Source organism: Hydractinia symbiolongicarpus, chromosome 9 (assembly GCF_029227915.1).
Source record: "Hydractinia symbiolongicarpus strain clone_291-10 chromosome 9, HSymV2.1, whole genome shotgun sequence".
Taxonomy (NCBI): domain Eukaryota; kingdom Metazoa; phylum Cnidaria; class Hydrozoa; order Anthoathecata; family Hydractiniidae; genus Hydractinia; species Hydractinia symbiolongicarpus.
Window position 1 is genome coordinate 10,782,387 of NC_079883.1, and position 21,483 is coordinate 10,803,869.

General features: G+C 40.0%; 1 protein-coding gene, 12 non-coding genes and 1 pseudogene across 13 annotated transcripts; 10 read left to right on the plus strand and 4 right to left on the minus strand.

Moving 5' to 3' along the window:
- Positions 1-308: 308 nt before the first annotated feature.
- LOC130658201 (5S ribosomal RNA) lies at positions 309-427 on the minus strand. Its single transcript, XR_008985417.1, has one exon. It is a non-coding gene; the product is annotated as a 5S ribosomal RNA (ribosomal RNA).
- Positions 428-4,895: 4,468 nt separating this feature from the next.
- On the plus strand, positions 4,896-4,968 carry Trnar-acg (transfer RNA arginine (anticodon ACG)). Its single transcript has one exon. It is a non-coding gene; the product is annotated as a tRNA-Arg (tRNA).
- Positions 4,969-5,290: 322 nt separating this feature from the next.
- LOC130661206 (U2 spliceosomal RNA) lies at positions 5,291-5,482 on the plus strand. Its single transcript, XR_008988400.1, has one exon. It is a non-coding gene; the product is annotated as a U2 spliceosomal RNA (small nuclear RNA).
- Positions 5,483-5,667: 185 nt separating this feature from the next.
- On the plus strand, positions 5,668-5,832 carry LOC130660161 (U1 spliceosomal RNA). The gene has a single exon (XR_008987362.1). It is a non-coding gene; the product is annotated as a U1 spliceosomal RNA (small nuclear RNA).
- A 328-nt stretch (positions 5,833-6,160) lies between these two features.
- On the minus strand, positions 6,161-6,280 carry LOC130659108 (5S ribosomal RNA). Its single transcript, XR_008986319.1, has one exon. It is a non-coding gene; the product is annotated as a 5S ribosomal RNA (ribosomal RNA).
- A 4,468-nt stretch (positions 6,281-10,748) lies between these two features.
- Positions 10,749-10,821, plus strand: Trnar-acg (transfer RNA arginine (anticodon ACG)). The gene has a single exon. It is a non-coding gene; the product is annotated as a tRNA-Arg (tRNA).
- A 322-nt stretch (positions 10,822-11,143) lies between these two features.
- On the plus strand, positions 11,144-11,335 carry LOC130661208 (U2 spliceosomal RNA). The gene has a single exon (XR_008988401.1). It is a non-coding gene; the product is annotated as a U2 spliceosomal RNA (small nuclear RNA).
- Positions 11,336-11,520: 185 nt separating this feature from the next.
- On the plus strand, positions 11,521-11,685 carry LOC130660162 (U1 spliceosomal RNA). Its single transcript, XR_008987363.1, has one exon. It is a non-coding gene; the product is annotated as a U1 spliceosomal RNA (small nuclear RNA).
- Positions 11,686-12,013: 328 nt separating this feature from the next.
- LOC130658202 (5S ribosomal RNA) lies at positions 12,014-12,132 on the minus strand. The gene has a single exon (XR_008985418.1). It is a non-coding gene; the product is annotated as a 5S ribosomal RNA (ribosomal RNA).
- An 855-nt stretch (positions 12,133-12,987) lies between these two features.
- Positions 12,988-13,395, plus strand: LOC130657347 (histone H2B, gonadal-like; annotated as a pseudogene).
- A 3,598-nt stretch (positions 13,396-16,993) lies between these two features.
- On the plus strand, positions 16,994-17,185 carry LOC130661460 (U2 spliceosomal RNA). Its single transcript, XR_008988652.1, has one exon. It is a non-coding gene; the product is annotated as a U2 spliceosomal RNA (small nuclear RNA).
- A 186-nt stretch (positions 17,186-17,371) lies between these two features.
- LOC130659440 (U1 spliceosomal RNA) lies at positions 17,372-17,537 on the plus strand. The gene has a single exon (XR_008986646.1). It is a non-coding gene; the product is annotated as a U1 spliceosomal RNA (small nuclear RNA).
- Positions 17,538-17,867: 330 nt separating this feature from the next.
- On the minus strand, positions 17,868-17,987 carry LOC130658972 (5S ribosomal RNA). The gene has a single exon (XR_008986184.1). It is a non-coding gene; the product is annotated as a 5S ribosomal RNA (ribosomal RNA).
- Positions 17,988-18,868: 881 nt separating this feature from the next.
- LOC130657763 (late histone H2B.L4-like) lies at positions 18,869-19,756 on the plus strand (the record flags this gene model as incomplete). The annotated part of the gene is made up of 2 exons (XM_057460767.1): positions 18,869-19,266; positions 19,738-19,756. Coding segments are annotated over 2 exons (417 nt in total), but the record flags the coding sequence as incomplete, so codon positions are not given.
- Between the last annotated feature and the right edge of the window lie 1,727 nt (positions 19,757-21,483).

Consider the following 21,483-nt stretch of genomic DNA (forward strand, 5'->3'; position numbering starts at 1 on the left):
GCTTAGAAAAGTTGCGCGGCCAAATGTCGGTGGTGACTTAAACGCTAAGGTAAAACCTCGCTTGGCTGTTACGAAACGTGATTGCGATATAAGTCCTCGGAAGGCGGCGGAATTTTATTTTATTTGCCATTCCGTCAGGGTTATTGGATGATCGGCAATAGATCGAGTTTGTATGCATTTGAAAGCTCTTTTTTCTCGTACTATCACCTGAAAATGTCGTAGGAAAATGTCATAGGAAACACTTTCAACAACCGCCACGTTCCTTAATTGTTATAACAAGAAATATATCACAGCAAATGAAAATGAAAAGCCTACGACACCGGGAGTTCCCAGGCGGTCCCCCATCCAAGTACTATCCCGGCCCGACGATGCTTAACTTCCGTGATCAGACGAGAACGGGTGTGTTCATCGTGGTATGGCCGTAGACATTAGTAGGTGCAAATACGTGCAATTTATTTTGACGTTGTGATCAAATTTTTTTATTTAATTTCTTTGAGTTACTTAGGACAAGGCGTATGCATGGATTATCTATTAGACTTTAAGGTTATAGTTTTGTGAAAAAAACAATGTTTTTTTAAAGATGTGTGGCTATAAAAATAGCCGTTGTTTTCTGAGTGTAGCGGTTTACTTCTTCTGTCCTTTGTCGTTCTTCTTTGGGAGTAAGACAGCTTGAATGTTTGGCAAAACACCACCAGCTGCAATGGTTACACCGCTCAAAAGTTTGTTTAATTCTTCATCATTACGAACAGCCAATTGTAAATGTCTTGGAATAATCCTAGCTTTTTTGTTGTCTCTTGCTGCGTTACCAGCCAACTCCAATATCTCAGCAGATAAATATTCCAAGACGGCTGCTAAGTAAACTGGTGCTCCAGATCCAATTCGGTTAGCATAGTGCCCTCTACGAAGGAATCTATGCACTCTACCGACTGGAAATTGAAGTCCAGCTCTTGAGGATCTTGTCTTGGCTTTAGCCTTAGCTTTTCCACCTTTTCCACGTCCAGACATAACTGCGATTTGATTTGTAAGTTAATACAAAAACGTACGAATATTTAACGTAAGTGTTAACGAAATAAACTTTACTCGTTTTTTCATCATAAAAATAGGATCGAAATCATGTTTTTTTAACCAATCATAATTAAGTATTAAACAAAAGATTTTTTTTTTAACCAATTAAATTGCGTATCGGCGTTTTCGGATCGAATTCGATCCGATTTTTTTACTTATAAACAAAAAGTTTTGACTTGCAGTTTAATGCTTATTTACAAGTTAAGTAGCAAAAATTTTTAACCATGTCTGACGCAGCAGCTAAAGGAGGAAAACAGGCACCTAAAGTAGCCAAGAAAGGTGAAAAAAGAGCCGGCAAAAAAGGAGGAAAGATTGGTGGAACTGGTGAAAAGAAACGCAAGAGAAAGAGAAAGGAAAGTTATGCTATTTACATCTACAATGTTTTGAAACAAGTTCACCCAGATGTCGGAGTTTCAAGCAAAGCTATGAGCATCATGAACTCATTTGTCAACGACATCTTTGAGCGCATTGCTTCCGAAGCTTCGCGTTTGGCTCTTCAAAACAAAAAGTCGACCATCTCTTCTCGTGAAATTCAAACCGCAGTACGTCTTCTCTTGCCTGGAGAACTTGCAAAACACGCAGTCAGTGAAGGAACAAAAGCCGTCACAAAATACACAAGCAGCAAGTAAACCAACGTCTACCAAACACAAACGGTCTTTTTTAAGACCACACATCTTTAAAAAAACATTTACTTGGCGTCACTACAAGTTAACCGAAGTTAATAAAACTTCTAAATAATGTGCTTAAGAACACTAGCCTACATTTAAAATACTTCCCCATGTGTGTGTGGATTAGCTTCACTTTTCATACGTATTATTAGCTGTACTTGCAGAAAAGACAAGTACATTGATCCATGTTATTGCTTACATTTAACTTAACCCAGCTTTTCACGGAAACACTCCCAGGCAAATTAACCCTACAAAGTATTTCTAAATTTTTTTTGTGTCATATATGACATAGTATCGTATAGCAATAAATGTAACTGTGACAAGACTTTACACATTGTGTAATTTGGAAGCGTGCACAAAGTAATGTTTTAAAAGATTTGTGGCTATAAAAATAGCCGTTTTTGTTGAGCAATGACAACGCTTAACCTCCGAATCCGTAAAGAGTTCTTCCTTGACGTTTTAAGGCATAAACAACATCCATAGCGGTAACGGTCTTGCGTTTAGCGTGCTCTGTGTAGGTTACAGCATCACGAATAACATTCTCTAAGAAAACCTTCAGTACACCTCTGGTTTCCTCATAGATAAGGCCAGAGATACGTTTGACACCACCTCGTCGAGCAAGACGCCGAATAGCAGGTTTTGTGATTCCCTGAATGTTATCACGAAGAATTTTTCGGTGACGTTTAGCACCTCCTTTTCCCAATCCTTTACCTCCTTTTCCGCGTCCAGACATATTGATATAGTTGCGTACAGAACGAGTACAAAAACAACGTTTGAGTTAACAGAATTCAGACAGCTTTAAAAAGAGGCCATAAAATTACCTACTGCTCGTGGAAACACCCTAATTAACCAATAGAGTTGCGTCATTACAAAATGTTCCGAACATTTTGTACATTTTTTTAAGTAAAACTGTAGTTTTTTTAAAAATTCGTGGTCTTAATGTTTCAGTAAGGCAATAAATTTGGCATCGTTGGAATTCGCCAAACCTTCTGCTACTTACTAAAAAAAAAAAAAGTCAAAAGCTTTTGTGTATCAGAAGATACAGCCGTTTTCCCGTAGCCAAAAAACACAGATTTTATAAAAATGTTAAAGTAATGAGCGTAATGTCATTATGCAGCCAATCAGAAATTACTTTCTTAGCACCAATCAAATGGTTTGTTTTGAACCTTAGCTGTCAATCAATATGAGAAATAAAACTTTGGCGCGATAGTGCATTTTAGACCGTCTTGTGTATCCGTACTACATCGACTTCTTAAAATATGGCTCGTACAAAGCAAACTGCACGTAAATCTACTGGAGGAAAGGCTCCACGAAAACAACTCGCCACTAAAGCTGCGAGGAAAAGCGCACCAGCTACTGGAGGAGTGAAAAAACCACATCGTTACAGACCTGGTACAGTTGCTCTCAGAGAAATCAGAAGATACCAGAAGTCAACCGAGCTCTTGATCCGCAAGTTGCCTTTCCAGCGTCTTGTGCGAGAAATTGCTCAGGACTTCAAAACAGATCTGCGATTCCAGAGCACAGCCGTTATGGCTCTGCAAGAGGCTTCTGAAGCGTACCTTGTTGGCTTGTTCGAGGATACTAACTTGTGTGCCATTCACGCAAAACGAGTTACAATCATGCCTAAAGACATCCAGTTGGCAAGAAGAATTCGTGGGGAACGTGCCTAAGCATCTTACCAAACAAAAAACGGCTATTTTTATAGCCACACATCCATAAAAAATATTACGGCTAGCTTTTTATATCAAACTTTGTCCTGCTTTCTGTTTAAATTTTATGCTACATAAAAATTTTATGCTACATAAAGTTTGACAATGTTAAAAATATGAAGGGCAAGAAAAGTAAAAGCAAGAAAATAAGAAATTTAAAAACGAAAATACTTAAACTTAGGGAATCTAATCTTAAATTTACTCTTTTTTAACTGTTTAAGTGACTTAAACAAGTTTAACTTTGTACCAAGATAATGTTTTTTTGTAAATGTGTGGCTATAAAAATAGCCGTTTGTTAATGTAATAGCCAGATACACACAAATTATTTTTTTGCGGTCTTCTTTGCTGCCTTTTTGGGAGTCTTTTTGACCTTCTTTGCTGCAGGTTTTTTAGCAACAGGCTTCTTTGTGGGTTTCTTAGCTGCTGGTTTCTTAGCCGAGGCTTTCTTTGTGGCAGGCTTCTTTGCTGCTTTCTTTGGCGTGCTCTTCTTTGCTGGCTTCTTTTTTGGTGTACTTTTCTTTGCAGTAGGCTTCTTTGCCGTTGGCTTTTTTGCTGCGGCCTTTTTCTTAGGTTTTTCTTTTTTTACCTGACCTAGCTTGAATGATCCAGAAGCACCAGTGCCTTTAGTTTGAATCAAATCGCCTGATGTTACTCCTCGTTTAAGAGCCATTTTCAGATGATGATCTGAGTTTTCAGCAACTTTGTAATTTGCATGAATATATTTTGTAATAGCTTGGCGAGATGAACCACCGCGTTCCTTTAGGGTAGCGATAGCAGCCTTGATCATGTCCACATATTTAGGGTGATCAGCTGTCTTCTTTGCAGCAGGTTTCTTCTTGGGTGCGATTTTCTTTGGAGAAGCTGCTTCACTCATTTTTAATGTTTTCTTACAACAATCCAACGATAAACGATGCTTGTTATCACAGTAGAAGTATACTAAACATTACCGTGTAAATGAGATATAATTTAAGACGGTGCGAAGTATGCGGACGTAAAAGTACCACTCCCGGGAATTGATTTGGCGCGAAAACAGAAATGTGTGTTTCTGTACATCGTATAATGTCCGTTTTGGGTGCCGCGACTATGCGAAAGCATGTTAATTTTTATTTGTAGTACGACGCAATAGTCTGCAAGAGAAGCTGCTGGAGTTTGAGGTCTTCAGCATTACATCTAGTCTGTTAATTTGGGCTTCTTCCGCGCTCGTGTTAGGATTTTCATAAAGCGTTCTTTGGTTTGCGTTGCGTATGTCGGCCTACATCATCGACACGGCCTGTTTCCGGCTATTAGGAGCAATTCATATATTGGGCACTGCGTTTCGACTTTTTTATTAGACCACAGTAAAAAAATTCACTCACAGAAGTCCCTTTCTTTCATGGCTACAAACACGAAGAATTCTGTCGTAAGTAAAACGAATGCGCAAGCCAAAATGACGATGGGGCGAAGTCATAAGCATGGCCCTGTGGCCCAATGGATAAGGCATCTGACTACGAATCAGGGGATTCCAGGTTCGACTCCTGGCAGGGTCGCACTGTCGCATTTCGGCTGCATGGTCTACTGTGTAACGCGCGCGCACGTTCTGGCGTAATGCGTTGATAAACGGAATGTACGCAGACATATTGGAAAGTAATATCACGCACTTAGTATCGTCGCCTTTGTTAGCATTCATGTAAGTTACCATCCACTCGCTACAGTCGCTCTCCATCCTACGGCTAAATCAACAGCCGTGATTTTTACTATGTCGCCGTCCATCCGTACGCGGTGACAGTTGTAAGCTTTACAGTAACGTGACATGCTCCACAAGCAGTTACGGTGTGTGGACGATGCCTATCATGGCAACGCTTGTTCTTTATCGCTTCTCGGCCTAATGGCTAAGATCAAGTGTAGTATCTGTTCTTATCAGTTTAATATCTGGTAGGCCATTCTCTGAATGGTCAGTATATTAATCTGATTTTTGGCCTTGGGTCATGGAGGTGGATTCATTCACGCCGTGACCACGGGTTGCCTTGGTGTTGCACTATTACCGATGGCGGCCCACATAAGCAATAAAAGAATAATAGCAGTCCTCTTTCCGACGGCACTCTGCATAGTCTACGGCGGGAACAAAACGCGTACACTGGGGGAGAATACAGCCTATGCCCCGCGACACGGCAGTTTATAACACACTCAAGCCACAAGCATTAACAAACTTTGAAGGGTACCCTCATGCTACGGTGCAGTTCCAACTCATACTTACCTGACGGGGAAGTAAAGACTGATCAATGAGGGTTTTCTTCCAGAGTGAGGCTCTTGCATTGCACTACGCTTGGGCTGACCTCTGCGATTACTGCAAACGTCAGTAACTCGACCGTACAATTTCTGGTAGTGGGGGCCTGCGTCCGCGCTCGCCCCCTCCTTAAGTCAAAATGAATGAGCTTAGAAAAGTTGCGCGGCCAAATGTCGGTGGTGACTTAAACGCTAAGGTAAAACCTCGCTTGGCTGTTACGAAACGTGATTGCGATATAAGTCCTCGGAAGGCGGCGGAATTTTATTTTATTTGCCATTCCGTCAGGGTTATTGGATGATCGGCAATAGATCGAGTTTGTATGCATTTGAAAGCTCTTTTTTCTCGTACTATCACCTGAAAATGTCGTAGGAAAATGTCATAGGAAACACTTTCAACAACCGCCACGTTCCTTAATTGTTATAACAAGAAATATATCACAGCAAATGAAAATGAAAAGCCTACGACACCGGGAGTTCCCAGGCGGTCCCCCATCCAAGTACTATCCCGGCCCGACGATGCTTAACTTCCGTGATCAGACGAGAACGGTGTGTGTTCATCGTGGTATGGCCGTAGACATTAGTAGGTGCAAATACGTGCAATTTATTTTGACGTTGTGATCAAATTTTTTTATTTAATTTCTTTGAGTTACTTAGGACAAGGCGTATGCATGGATTATCTATTAGACTTTAAGGTTATAGTTTTGTGAAAAAAACAATGTTTTTTTAAAGATGTGTGGCTATAAAAATAGCCGTTGTTTTCTGAGTGTAGCGGTTTACTTCTTCTGTCCTTTGTCGTTCTTCTTTGGGAGTAAGACAGCTTGAATGTTTGGCAAAACACCACCAGCTGCAATGGTTACACCGCTCAAAAGTTTGTTTAATTCTTCATCATTACGAACAGCCAATTGTAAATGTCTTGGAATAATCCTAGCTTTTTTGTTGTCTCTTGCTGCGTTACCAGCCAACTCCAATATCTCAGCAGATAAATATTCCAAGACGGCTGCTAAGTAAACTGGTGCTCCAGATCCAATTCGGTTAGCATAGTGCCCTCTACGAAGGAATCTATGCACTCTACCGACTGGAAATTGAAGTCCAGCTCTTGAGGATCTTGTCTTGGCTTTAGCCTTAGCTTTTCCACCTTTTCCACGTCCAGACATAACTGCGATTTGATTTGTAAGTTAATACAAAAACGTACGAATATTTAACGTAAGTGTTAACGAAATAAACTTTACTCGTTTTTTCATCATAAAAATAGGATCGAAATCATGTTTTTTTAACCAATCATAATTAAGTATTAAACAAAAGATTTTTTTTTTAACCAATTAAATTGCGTATCGGCGTTTTCGGATCGAATTCGATCCGATTTTTTTACTTATAAACAAAAAGTTTTGACTTGCAGTTTAATGCTTATTTACAAGTTAAGTAGCAAAAATTTTTAACCATGTCTGACGCAGCAGCTAAAGGAGGAAAACAGGCACCTAAAGTAGCCAAGAAAGGTGAAAAAAGAGCCGGCAAAAAAGGAGGAAAGATTGGTGGAACTGGTGAAAAGAAACGCAAGAGAAAGAGAAAGGAAAGTTATGCTATTTACATCTACAATGTTTTGAAACAAGTTCACCCAGATGTCGGAGTTTCAAGCAAAGCTATGAGCATCATGAACTCATTTGTCAACGACATCTTTGAGCGCATTGCTTCCGAAGCTTCGCGTTTGGCTCTTCAAAACAAAAAGTCGACCATCTCTTCTCGTGAAATTCAAACCGCAGTACGTCTTCTCTTGCCTGGAGAACTTGCAAAACACGCAGTCAGTGAAGGAACAAAAGCCGTCACAAAATACACAAGCAGCAAGTAAACCAACGTCTACCAAACACAAACGGTCTTTTTTAAGACCACACATCTTTAAAAAAACATTTACTTGGCGTCACTACAAGTTAACCGAAGTTAATAAAACTTCTAAATAATGTGCTTAAGAACACTAGCCTACATTTAAAATACTTCCCCATGTGTGTGTGGATTAGCTTCACTTTTCATACGTATTATTAGCTGTACTTGCAGAAAAGACAAGTACATTGATCCATGTTATTGCTTACATTTAACTTAACCCAGCTTTTCACGGAAACACTCCCAGGCAAATTAACCCTACAAAGTATTTCTAAATTTTTTTTGTGTCATATATGACATAGTATCGTATAGCAATAAATGTAACTGTGACAAGACTTTACACATTGTGTAATTTGGAAGCGTGCACAAAGTAATGTTTTAAAAGATTTGTGGCTATAAAAATAGCCGTTTTTGTTGAGCAATGACAACGCTTAACCTCCGAATCCGTAAAGAGTTCTTCCTTGACGTTTTAAGGCATAAACAACATCCATAGCGGTAACGGTCTTGCGTTTAGCGTGCTCTGTGTAGGTTACAGCATCACGAATAACATTCTCTAAGAAAACCTTCAGTACACCTCTGGTTTCCTCATAGATAAGGCCAGAGATACGTTTGACACCACCTCGTCGAGCAAGACGCCGAATAGCAGGTTTTGTGATTCCCTGAATGTTATCACGAAGAATTTTTCGGTGACGTTTAGCACCTCCTTTTCCCAATCCTTTACCTCCTTTTCCGCGTCCAGACATATTGATATAGTTGCGTACAGAACGAGTACAAAAACAACGTTTGAGTTAACAGAATTCAGACAGCTTTAAAAAGAGGCCATAAAATTACCTACTGCTCGTGGAAACACCCTAATTAACCAATAGAGTTGCGTCATTACAAAATGTTCCGAACATTTTGTACATTTTTTTAAGTAAAACTGTAGTTTTTTTAAAAATTCGTGGTCTTAATGTTTCAGTAAGGCAATAAATTTGGCATCGTTGGAATTCGCCAAACCTTCTGCTACTTACTAAAAAAAAAAAAAGTCAAAAGCTTTTGTGTATCAGAAGATACAGCCGTTTTCCCGTAGCCAAAAAACACAGATTTTATAAAAATGTTAAAGTAATGAGCGTAATGTCATTATGCAGCCAATCAGAAATTACTTTCTTAGCACCAATCAAATGGTTTGTTTTGAACCTTAGCTGTCAATCAATATGAGAAATAAAACTTTGGCGCGATAGTGCATTTTAGACCGTCTTGTGTATCCGTACTACATCGACTTCTTAAAATATGGCTCGTACAAAGCAAACTGCACGTAAATCTACTGGAGGAAAGGCTCCACGAAAACAACTCGCCACTAAAGCTGCGAGGAAAAGCGCACCAGCTACTGGAGGAGTGAAAAAACCACATCGTTACAGACCTGGTACAGTTGCTCTCAGAGAAATCAGAAGATACCAGAAGTCAACCGAGCTCTTGATCCGCAAGTTGCCTTTCCAGCGTCTTGTGCGAGAAATTGCTCAGGACTTCAAAACAGATCTGCGATTCCAGAGCACAGCCGTTATGGCTCTGCAAGAGGCTTCTGAAGCGTACCTTGTTGGCTTGTTCGAGGATACTAACTTGTGTGCCATTCACGCAAAACGAGTTACAATCATGCCTAAAGACATCCAGTTGGCAAGAAGAATTCGTGGGGAACGTGCCTAAGCATCTTACCAAACAAAAAACGGCTATTTTTATAGCCACACATCCATAAAAAATATTACGGCTAGCTTTTTATATCAAACTTTGTCCTGCTTTCTGTTTAAATTTTATGCTACATAAAAATTTTATGCTACATAAAGTTTGACAATGTTAAAAATATGAAGGGCAAGAAAAGTAAAAGCAAGAAAATAAGAAATTTAAAAACGAAAATACTTAAACTTAGGGAATCTAATCTTAAATTTACTCTTTTTTAACTGTTTAAGTGACTTAAACAAGTTTAACTTTGTACCAAGATAATGTTTTTTTGTAAATGTGTGGCTATAAAAATAGCCGTTTGTTAATGTAATAGCCAGATACACACAAATTATTTTTTTGCGGTCTTCTTTGCTGCCTTTTTGGGAGTCTTTTTGACCTTCTTTGCTGCAGGTTTTTTAGCAACAGGCTTCTTTGTGGGTTTCTTAGCTGCTGGTTTCTTAGCCGAGGCTTTCTTTGTGGCAGGCTTCTTTGCTGCTTTCTTTGGCGTGCTCTTCTTTGCTGGCTTCTTTTTTGGTGTACTTTTCTTTGCAGTAGGCTTCTTTGCCGTTGGCTTTTTTGCTGCGGCCTTTTTCTTAGGTTTTTCTTTTTTTACCTGACCTAGCTTGAATGATCCAGAAGCACCAGTGCCTTTAGTTTGAATCAAATCGCCTGATGTTACTCCTCGTTTAAGAGCCATTTTCAGATGATGATCTGAGTTTTCAGCAACTTTGTAATTTGCATGAATATATTTTGTAATAGCTTGGCGAGATGAACCACCGCGTTCCTTTAGGGTAGCGATAGCAGCCTTGATCATGTCCACATATTTAGGGTGATCAGCTGTCTTCTTTGCAGCAGGTTTCTTCTTGGGTGCGATTTTCTTTGGAGAAGCTGCTTCACTCATTTTTAATGTTTTCTTACAACAATCCAACGATAAACGATGCTTGTTATCACAGTAGAAGTATACTAAACATTACCGTGTAAATGAGATATAATTTAAGACGGTGAGAAGTATGCGGACGTAAAAGTACCACTCCCGGGAATTGATTTGGCGCGAAAACAGAAATGTGTGTTTCTGTACATCGTATAATGTCCGTTTTGGGTGCCGCGACTATGCGAAAGCATGTTAATTTTTATTTGTAGTACGACGCAATAGTCTGCAAGAGAAGCTGCTGGAGTTTGAGGTCTTCAGCATTACATCTAGTCTGTTAATTTGGGCTTCTTCCGCGCTCGTGTTAGGATTTTCATAAAGCGTTCTTTGGTTTGCGTTGCGTATGTCGGCCTACATCATCGACACGGCCTGTTTCCGGCTATTAGGAGCAATTCATATATTGGGCACTGCGTTTCGACTTTTTTATTAGACCACAGTAAAAAAATTCACTCACAGAAGTCCCTTTCTTTCATGGCTACAAACACGAAGAATTCTGTCGTAAGTAAAACGAATGCGCAAGCCAAAATGACGATGGGGCGAAGTCATAAGCATGGCCCTGTGGCCCAATGGATAAGGCATCTGACTACGAATCAGGGGATTCCAGGTTCGACTCCTGGCAGGGTCGCACTGTCGCATTTCGGCTGCATGGTCTACTGTGTAACGCGCGCGCACGTTCTGGCGTAATGCGTTGATAAACGGAATGTACGCAGACATATTGGAAAGTAATATCACGCACTTAGTATCGTCGCCTTTGTTAGCATTCATGTAAGTTACCATCCACTCGCTACAGTCGCTCTCCATCCTACGGCTAAATCAACAGCCGTGATTTTTACTATGTCGCCGTCCATCCGTACGCGGTGACAGTTGTAAGCTTTACAGTAACGTGACATGCTCCACAAGCAGTTACGGTGTGTGGACGATGCCTATCATGGCAACGCTTGTTCTTTATCGCTTCTCGGCCTAATGGCTAAGATCAAGTGTAGTATCTGTTCTTATCAGTTTAATATCTGGTAGGCCATTCTCTGAATGGTCAGTATATTAATCTGATTTTTGGCCTTGGGTCATGGAGGTGGATTCATTCACGCCGTGACCACGGGTTGCCTTGGTGTTGCACTATTACCGATGGCGGCCCACATAAGCAATAAAAGAATAATAGCAGTCCTCTTTCCGACGGCACTCTGCATAGTCTACGGCGGGAACAAAACGCGTACACTGGGGGAGAATACAGCCTATGCCCCGCGACACGGCAGTTTATAACACACTCAAGCCACAAGCATTAACAAACTTTGAAGGGTACCCTCATGCTACGGTGCAGTTCCAACTCATACTTACCTGACGGGGAAGTAAAGACTGATCAATGAGGGTTTTCTTCCAGAGTGAGGCTCTTGCATTGCACTACGCTTGGGCTGACCTCTGCGATTACTGCAAACGTCAGTAACTCGACCGTACAATTTCTGGTAGTGGGGGCCTGCGTCCGCGCTCGCCCCCTCCTTAAGTCAAAATGAATGAGCTTAGAAAAGTTGCGCGGCCAAATGTCGGTGGTGACTTAAACGCTAAGGTAAAACCTCGCTTGGCTGTTACGAAACGTGATTGCGATATAAGTCCTCGGAAGGCGGCGGAATTTTATTTTATTTGCCATTCCGTCAGGGTTATTGGATGATCGGCAATAGATCGAGTTTGTATGCATTTGAAAGCTCTTTTTTCTCGTACTATCACCTGAAAATGTCGTAGGAAAATGTCATAGGAAACACTTTCAACAACCGCCACGTTCCTTAATTGTTATAACAAGAAATATATCACAGCAAATGAAAATGAAAAGCCTACGACACCGGGAGTTCCCAGGCGGTCCCCCATCCAAGTACTATCCCGGCCCGACGATGCTTAACTTCCGTGATCAGACGAGAACGGGTGTGTTCATCGTGGTATGGCCGTAGACATTAGTAGGTGCAAATACGTGCAATTTATTTTGACGTTGTGATCAAATTTTTTTATTTAATTTCTTTGAGTTACTTAGGACAAGGCGTATGCATGGATTATCTATTAGACTTTAAGGTTATAGTTTTGTGAAAAAAACAATGTTTTTTTAAAGATGTGTGGCTATAAAAATAGCCGTTGTTTTCTGAGTGTAGCGGTTTACTTCTTCTGTCCTTTGTCGTTCTTCTTTGGGAGTAAGACAGCTTGAATGTTTGGCAAAACACCACCAGCTGCAATGGTTACACCGCTCAAAAGTTTGTTTAATTCTTCATCATTACGAACAGCCAATTGTAAATGTCTTGGAATAATCCTAGCTTTTTTGTTGTCTCTTGCTGCGTTACCAGCCAACTCCAATATCTCAGCAGATAAATATTCCAAGACGGCTGCTAAGTAAACTGGTGCTCCAGATCCAATTCGGTTAGCATAGTGCCCTCTACGAAGGAATCTATGCACTCTACCGACTGGAAATTGAAGTCCAGCTCTTGAGGATCTTGTCTTGGCTTTAGCCTTAGCTTTTCCACCTTTTCCACGTCCAGACATAACTGCGATTTGATTTGTAAGTTAATACAAAAACGTACGAATATTTAACGTAAGTGTTAACGAAATAAACTTTACTCGTTTTTTCATCATAAAAATAGGATCGAAATCATGTTTTTTTAACCAATCATAATTAAGTATTAAACAAAAGATTTTTTTTTTAACCAATTAAATTGCGTATCGGCGTTTTCGGATCGAATTCGATCCGATTTTTTTACTTATAAACAAAAAGTTTTGACTTGCAGTTTAATGCTTATTTACAAGTTAAGTAGCAAAAATTTTTAACCATGTCTGACGCAGCAGCTAAAGGAGGAAAACAGGCACCTAAAGTAGCCAAGAAAGGTGAAAAAAGAGCCGGCAAAAAAGGAGGAAAGATTGGTGGAACTGGTGAAAAGAAACGCAAGAGAAAGAGAAAGGAAAGTTATGCTATTTACATCTACAATGTTTTGAAACAAGTTCACCCAGATGTCGGAGTTTCAAGCAAAGCTATGAGCATCATGAACTCATTTGTCAACGACATCTTTGAGCGCATTGCTTCCGAAGCTTCGCGTTTGGCTCTACAAAAAGTCGACCATCTCTTCTCGTGAAATTCAAACCGCAGTACGTCTTCTCTTGCCATGGAGAACTTGCAAAACACGCAGTCAGTGAAGGTACAAAAGCCGTCACAAAATACACAAGCAGCAAGTAAACCAACGTCTACCAAACACAAACGGTCTTTTTTAAGACCACACATCTTTAAAAAAAACATTTACTTGGCGTCACTACATGTTAACCGAAGTTAATAAAACTTCTAAATAATGTGCTTAAGAAACACTAGCCTACATTTAAAATACTTCCCCATGTGTGTGGTGGATTAGCTTCACTTTTCATACGTATTATTAGCTGTACTTGCAGAAAAGACAAGTACATTGATCCATGTTATTGCTTACATTTAACTTAACCCAGCTTTTCACGGAAACACTCCCAGGCAAATTAACCCTAAAAAGTATTTCTAAATTTTTTTTGTGTCATATATGACATAGTATCGTATAGCAATAAATGTAACTGTGACAAGACTTTACACATTGTGTAATTTGGAAGCGTGCACAAAGTAATGTTTTAAAAGATTTGTGGCTATAAAAATAGCCGTTTTTGTTGAGCAATGACAACGCTTAACCTCCGAATCCGTAAAGAGTTCTTCCTTGACGTTTTAAGGCATAAACAACATCCATAGCGATAACGGTCTTGCGTTTAGCGTGCTCTGTGTAGGTTACAGCATCACGAATAACATTCTCTAAGAAAACCTTCAGTACACCTCTGGTTTCCTCATAGATAAGGCCAGAGATACGTTTGACACCACCTCGTCGAGCAAGACGCCGAATAGCAGGTTTTGTGATTCCCTGAATGTTATCACGAAGAATTTTTCGGTGACGTTTAGCACCTCCTTTTCCCAATCCTTTACCTCCCTTTCCGCGTCCAGACATATTGATATAGTTGCGTACAGAACGAGTACAAAAACAACGTTTGAGTTAACAGAATTCAGACAGCTTTAAAAAGAGGCCATAAAATTACCTACTGCTCGTGGAAACACCCTAATTAACCAATAGAGTTGCGTCATTACAAAATGTTCCGAACATTTTGTACATTTTTTTAAGTAAAACTGTAGTTTTTTTAAAAATTCGTGGTCTTAATGTTTCAGTAAGGCAATAAATTTGGCATCGTTGGAATTCGCCAAACCTTCTGCTACTTACTAAAAAAAAAAAAAAGTCAAAAGCTTTTGTGTATCAGAAGATACAGCCGTTTTCCCGTAGCCAAAAAACACAGATTTTATAAAAATGTTAAAGTAATGAGCGTAATGTCATTATGCAGCCAATCAGAAATTACTTTCTTAGCACCAATCAAATGGTTTGTTTTGAACCTTAGCTGTCAATCAATATGAGAAATAAAACTTTGGCGCGATAGTGCATTTTAGACCGTCTTGTGTATCCGTACTACATCGACTTCTTAAAATATGGCTCGTACAAAGCAAACTGCACGTAAATCTACTGGAGGAAAGGCTCCACGAAAACAACTCGCCACTAAAGCTGCGAGAAAAGCGCACCAGCTACTGGAGGAGTGAAAAAACCACATCGTTACAGACCTGGTACAGTTGCTCTCAGAGAAATCAGAAGATACCAGAAGTCAACCGAGCTCTTGATCCGCAAGTTGCCTTTCCAGCGTCTTGTGCGAGAAATTGCTCAGGGACTTCAAAACAGATCTGCGATTCCAGAGCCACAGCCGTTATGGCTCTGCAAGAGGCTTCTGAAGCGTACCTTGTTGGCTTGTTCGAGGATACTAACTTGTGTGCCATTCACAGCAAAACGAGTTACAATCATGCCTAAAGACATCCAGTTGGCAAGAAGAATTCGTGGGGAACGTGCCTAAGCATCTTACCAAACAAAAAAACGGCTATTTTTATAGCCACACATCCATAAAAAATATTACGGCTAGCTTTTTATATCAACTTTGTCCTGCTTTCTGTTTAAATTTTATGCTACATAAAAATTTTATGCTACATAAAGTTTGACAATGTTAAAAATATGAAGGGCAAGAAAAGTAAAAGCAAGAAATAAGAAATTTAAAAACGAAAATACTTAAACTTAGGGAATCTAATCTTAAATTTACTCTTTTTTAACTGTTTAAGTGACTTAAACAAGTTAACTTTGTACCAAGATAATGTTTTTTTGTAAATGTGTGGCTATAAAAATAGCCGTTTGTTAATGTAATAGCCAGATACACACAATTATTTTTTTGCGGTCTTCTTTGCTGCCTTTTTGGGAGTCTTTTTTGACCTTCTTTGCTGCAGGTTTTTTAGCAACAGGCTTCTTTGTGGGTTTCTTAGCTGCTGGTTTCTTAGCCGAGGCTTTCTTTGTGGCAGGCTTCTTTTGCTGCTTTCTTTGGCGTGCTCTTCTTTGCTGGCTTCTTTTTTGGTGTACTTTTCTTTGCAGTAGGCTTCTTTGCCGTTGGCTTTTTTGCTGCGGCCTTTTTCTTAGGTTTTTCTTTTTTTACCTGACCTAGCTTGAATGATCCAGAAGCACCAGTGCCTTTAGTTTGAATCAAATCGCCTGATGTTACTCCTCGTTTAAGAGCCATTTTCAGATGATGATCTGAGTTTCAGCAACTTTGTAATTTGCATGAATATATTTTGTAATAGCTTGGCGAGATGAACCACCGCGTTCCTTTAGGGTAGCGATAGCAGCCTTGATCATGTCCACATATTTAGGGTGATCAGCTGTCTTCTTTGCAGCAGGTTTCTTCTTGGGTGCGATTTTCTTTGGAGAAGCTGCTTCACTCATTTTTAATGTTTTCTTACAACAATCAACGATAAACGATGCTTGTTATCACAGTAGAAGTATACTAAACATTACCGTGTAAATGAGATATAATTTAAGACGGTGCGAAGTATGCGGACGTAAAAGTACCACTCCCGGGAATTGATTTGCGCGAAAACAGAAATGTGTGTTTCTGTACATCGTATAATGTCCGTTTTGGGTGCCGCGACTATGCGAAAGCATGTTAATTTTTATTTGTAGTACGACGCAATAGTCTGCAAGAGAAGCTGCTGGAGTTTGATGTCTTCAGCATTACATCTAGTCTGTTAATTTGGGCTTCTTCCGCGCTCGTGTTAGGATTTTCATAAAGCGTTCTTTGGTTTGCCGTTGCGTATGTCGGCCTACATCATCGACACGGCCTGTTTCCGGCTATTAGGAGCAATTCATATATTGGGCACTGCGTTTCGACTTTTTTATTAGACCACAGTAAAAAAAATTCACTCACAGAAGTCCCTTTCTTTCATGGCTACAAACACGAAGAATTCTGTCGTAAGTAAAACGAATGCGCAAGCCAAAATGACGATGGGGCGAAGTCATAAGCATGGCCCTGTGGCCCAATGGATAAGGCATCTGACTACGAATCAGGGGATTCCAGGTTCGACTCCTGCAGGGTCGCACTGTCGCATTTCGGCTGCATGGTCTACTGTGTAACGCGCGCGCACGTTCTGGCGTAATGCGTTGATAAACGGAATGTACGCAGACATATTGGAAAGTAATATCACGCACTTAGTATCGTCGCCTTTGTTAGCATTCATGTAAGTTACCATCCACTCGCTACAGTCGCTCTCCATCCTACGGCTAAATCAACAGCCGTGATTTTTACTATGTCGCCGTCCATCCGTACGCGGTGACAGTTGTAAGCTTTACAGTAACGTGACATGCTCCACAAGCAGTTACGGTGTGTGGACGATGCCTATCATGGCAACGCTTGTCTTTATCGCTTCTCGGCCTAATGGCTAAGATCAAGTGTAGTATCTGTTCTTATCAGTTTAATATCTGGTAGGCCATTCTCTGAATGGTCAGTATATTAATCTGATTTTTGGCCTTGGGTCATGGAGGTGGATTCATTCACGCCGTGACCACGGGTTGCCTTGGTGTTGCACTATTACCGATGGCGGCCCCACATAAGCAATAAAAGAATAATAGCAGTCCTCTTTCCGACGGCACTCTGCATAGTCTACGGCGGGAACAAAACGCGTACACTGGGGGAGAATACAGCCTATGCCCCGCGACACGGCAGTTTATAACACACTCAAGCCACAAGCATTAACAAACTTTGAAGGGTACCCTCATGCTACGGTGCAGTTCCAACTCATACTTACCTGACGGGGAAGTAAAGACTGATCAATGAGGGTTTTCTTCCAGAGTGAGGCTCTTGCATTGCACTACGCTTGGGCTGACCTCTGCGATTACTGCAAACGTCAGTAACTCGACCGTACAATTTCTGGTAGTGGGGGCCCTGCGTCCGCGCTCGCCCCCTCCTTAAGTCAAAATGAATGAGCTTAGAAAAGTTGCGCGGCCAAATGTCGGTGGTGACTTAAACGCTAAGGTAAAACCTCGCTTGGCTGTTACGAAACGTTGATTGCGATATAAGTCCTCGGAAGGCGGCGGAATTTTATTTTATTTGCCATTCCGTCAGGGTTATTGGATGATCGGCAATAGATCGAGTTTGTATGCATTTGAAAGCTCTTTTTTCTCGTACTATCACCTGAAAATGTCGTAGGAAAATGTCATAGGAAAACACTTTCAACAACCGCCACGTTCCTTAATTGTTATAACAAGAAATATATCACAGTAAATGAAAATGAAAAGCCTACGACACCGGGGAGTTCCCAGGCGGTCCCCCATCCAAGTACTATCCCGGCCCGACGATGCTTAACTTCCGTGATCAGACGAGAACGGGTGTGTTCATCGTGGTATGGCCGTAGACATTAGTAGGCTGCAAATACGTGCAATTTATTTTGACGTTGTGATCAAATTTTTTTATTTAATTTCTTTGAGTTACTTAGGACAAGGCGTATGCATGGATTATCTATTAGACTTTAAGGTTATAGTTTTGTGAAAAAAACAATGTTTTTTTAAAGATGTGTGGCTATAAAAATAGCCGTTGTTTTCTGAGTGTAGCCGGTTTACCTTCTTCTGTCCTTTGTCGTTCTTCTTTGGGAGTAAGACAGCTTGAATGTTTGGCAAAACACCACCAGCTGCAATGGTTTACACCGCTCAAAAGTTTGTTTAATTCTTCATCATTACGAACAGCCAATTGTAAATGTCTTGGAATAATCCTAGCTTTTTTGTTGTCTCTTGCTGCGTTACCAGCCAACTCCAATATCTCAGCAGATAAATATTCCAAGACGGCTGCTAAGTAAACTGGTGCTCCAGATCCAATTCGGTTAGCATAGTGCCCTCTACGAAGGAATCTATGCACTCTACCGACTGGAAATTGAAGTCCAGCTCTTGAGGATCTTGTCTTGGCTTTAGCCTTAGCTTTCCACCTTTTCCACGTCCAGACATAACTGCGATTTGATTTGTAAGTTAATACAAAAACGTACGAATATTTAACGTAAGTGTTAACGAAATAAACTTTACTCGTTTTTCATCATAAAAATAGGATCGAAATCATGTTTTTTTAACCAATCATAATTAAGTATTAAACAAAAGATTTTTTTTTTAACCAATTAAATTGCGTATCGGCGTTTTCGGATCGAATTCGATCCGATTTTTTTACTTATAAACAAAAAGTTTTGACTTGCAGGTTAATGCTTATTTACAAGTCTAAGTAGCAAAAATTTTTAACCATGTCTGACGCCAGCAGCTAAAGGAGGAAAACAGGCACCTAAAGTAGCCAAGAAAGGTGAAAAAAGAGCCGGCAAAAAAGGAGGAAAGATTGGTGGAACTGGTGAAAAGAAACGCAAGAGAAAGAGAAAGGAAAGTTATGCTATTTACATCTACAATGTTTTGAAACAAGTTCACCCAGATGTCGGAGTTTCAAGCAAAGCTATGAGCATCATGAACTCATTTGTCAACGACATCTTTGAGCGCATTGCTTCCGAAGCTTCGCGTTTGGCTCTTCAAAACAAAAAGTCGACCATCTCTTCTCGTGAAATTCAAACCGCAGTACGTCTTCTCTTGCCTGGAGAACTTGCAAAACACGCAGTCAGTGAAGGAACAAAAGCCGTCACAAAATACACAGCAGCAAGTAAACCAACGTCTACCAAACACAAACGGTCTTTTTTAAGACCACACATCTTTAAAAAACATTTACTTGGCGTCACTACAAGTTAACCGAAGTTAATAAAACTTCTAAATAATGTGCTTAAGAACACTAGCCTACATTCTAAAATACTTCCCCATGTGTGTGTGGATTAGCTCACTTTTCATACGTATTATTAGCTGTACTTGCAGAAAAGACAAGTACATTGATCCATGTTATTGCTTACATTTAACTTAACCCAGCTTTTCACGGAAACACTCCCAGGCCAAATTAACCCTACAAAGTATTTCTAATTTTTTTTGTGTCATATATGACATAGTATCGTATAGCAATAAATGTAACTGTGACAAGACTTTACACATTGTGTAATTTGGAAGCGTGCACAAAGTAATGTTTTAAAAGATTTGTGGCTATAAAAATAGCCGTTTTTGTTGAGCAATGACAACGCTTAACCTCCGAATCCGTAAAGAGTCTTCCTTACGTTTTAAGGCATAAACAACATCCATAGCGGTAACGGTCTTGCGTTTAGCGTGCTCTGTGTAGGTTACAGCATCACGAATAACATTCTCTAAGAAAACCTTCAGTACACCTCTGGTTTCCTCATAGATAAGGCCAGAGATACGTTTGACACCACCTCGTCGAGCAAGACGCCGAATAGCAGGTTTTGTGATTCCCTGAATGTTATCACGAAGAATTTTTCGGTGACGTTTAGCACCTCCTTTTCCCAATCCTTTACCTCCTTTTCCGCGTCCAGACATATTGATATAGTTGCGTACAGAACGAGTACAAAAACAACGTTTGAGTTAACAGAATTCAGACAGCTTTAAAAAGAGGCCATAAAATTACCTACTGCTCGTGGAAACACCCTAATTAACCAATAGAGTTGCGTCATTACAAAATGTTCCGAACATTTTTGTACATTTTTTAGTAAAACTGTAGTTTTTTTAAAAATTCGTGGTCTTAATGTTTCAGTAAGGCAATAAATTTGGCATCGTTGGAATTCGCCAAACCTTCTGCTACTTACTAAAAAAAAAAAAAGTCAAAAGCTTTTGTGTATCAGAAGATTACAGGCCGTTTTCCCGTAGCCAAAAAACACAGATTTTATAAAAATGTTAAAGTAATGAGCGTAATGTCATTATGCAGCCAATACAGAAATTACTTTCTTAGCACCAATCAATTGGTTTGTTTTGAACCTTAGCTGTCAATCATATGAGAAATAAAACTTTGCGCGATAGTGCATTTTAGACCGTCTTGTGTAACTACATCGACTTCTTAAAATATGGCTCGTACAAAGCAAACTGCACGTAAATCTACTGGAGGAAAGGCTCCACGAAAACAACTCGCCACTAAAGCTGCGAGGAAAAGCGCACCAGCTACTGGAGGAGTGAAAAAACCACATCGTTACAGACCTGGTACAGTTGCTCTCAGAGAAATCAGAAGATACCAGAAGTCAACCGAGCTCTTGATCCGCAAGTTGCCTTTCCAGCGTCTTGTGCGAGAAATTGCTCAGGACTTCAAAACAGATCTGCGATTCCAGAGCACAGCCGTTATGGCTCTGCAAGAGGCTTCTGAAGCGTACCTTGTTGGCTTGTTCGAGGATACTAACTTGTGTGCCATTCACGCAAAACGAGTTACAATCATGCCTAAAGACATCCAGTTGGCAAGAAGAATTCGTGGGGAACGTGCCTAAGCATCTTACCAAACAAAAAACGGCTATTTTTATAGCCACACATCCATAAAAAATATTACGGCTAGCTTTTTATATCAAACTTTGTCCTGCTTTCTGTTTAAATTTTATGCTACATAAAAATTTTATGCTACATAAAGTTTGACAATGTTAAAAATATGAAGGGCAAGAAAAATAAAAGCAGGAAAATAAGAAATTTAAAAACGAAAATACTTAAACTTAGGGAATCTAATCTTAAATTTACTCTTTTTTAACTGTTTAAGTGACTTAAACAAGTTTAACTTTGTACCAAGATAATGTTTTTTTGTAAATGTGTGGCTATAAAAATAGCCGTTTGTTAATGTAATAGCCAGATACACACAAATTATTTTTTTGCGGTCTTCTTTGCTGCCTTTTTGGGAGTCTTTTTGACCTTCTTTGCTGCAGGTTTTTTAGCAACAGGCTTCTTTGTGGGTTTCTTAGCTGCTGGTTTCTTAGCCGAGGCTTTCTTTGTGGCAGGCTTCTTTGCTGCTTTCTTTGGCGTGCTCT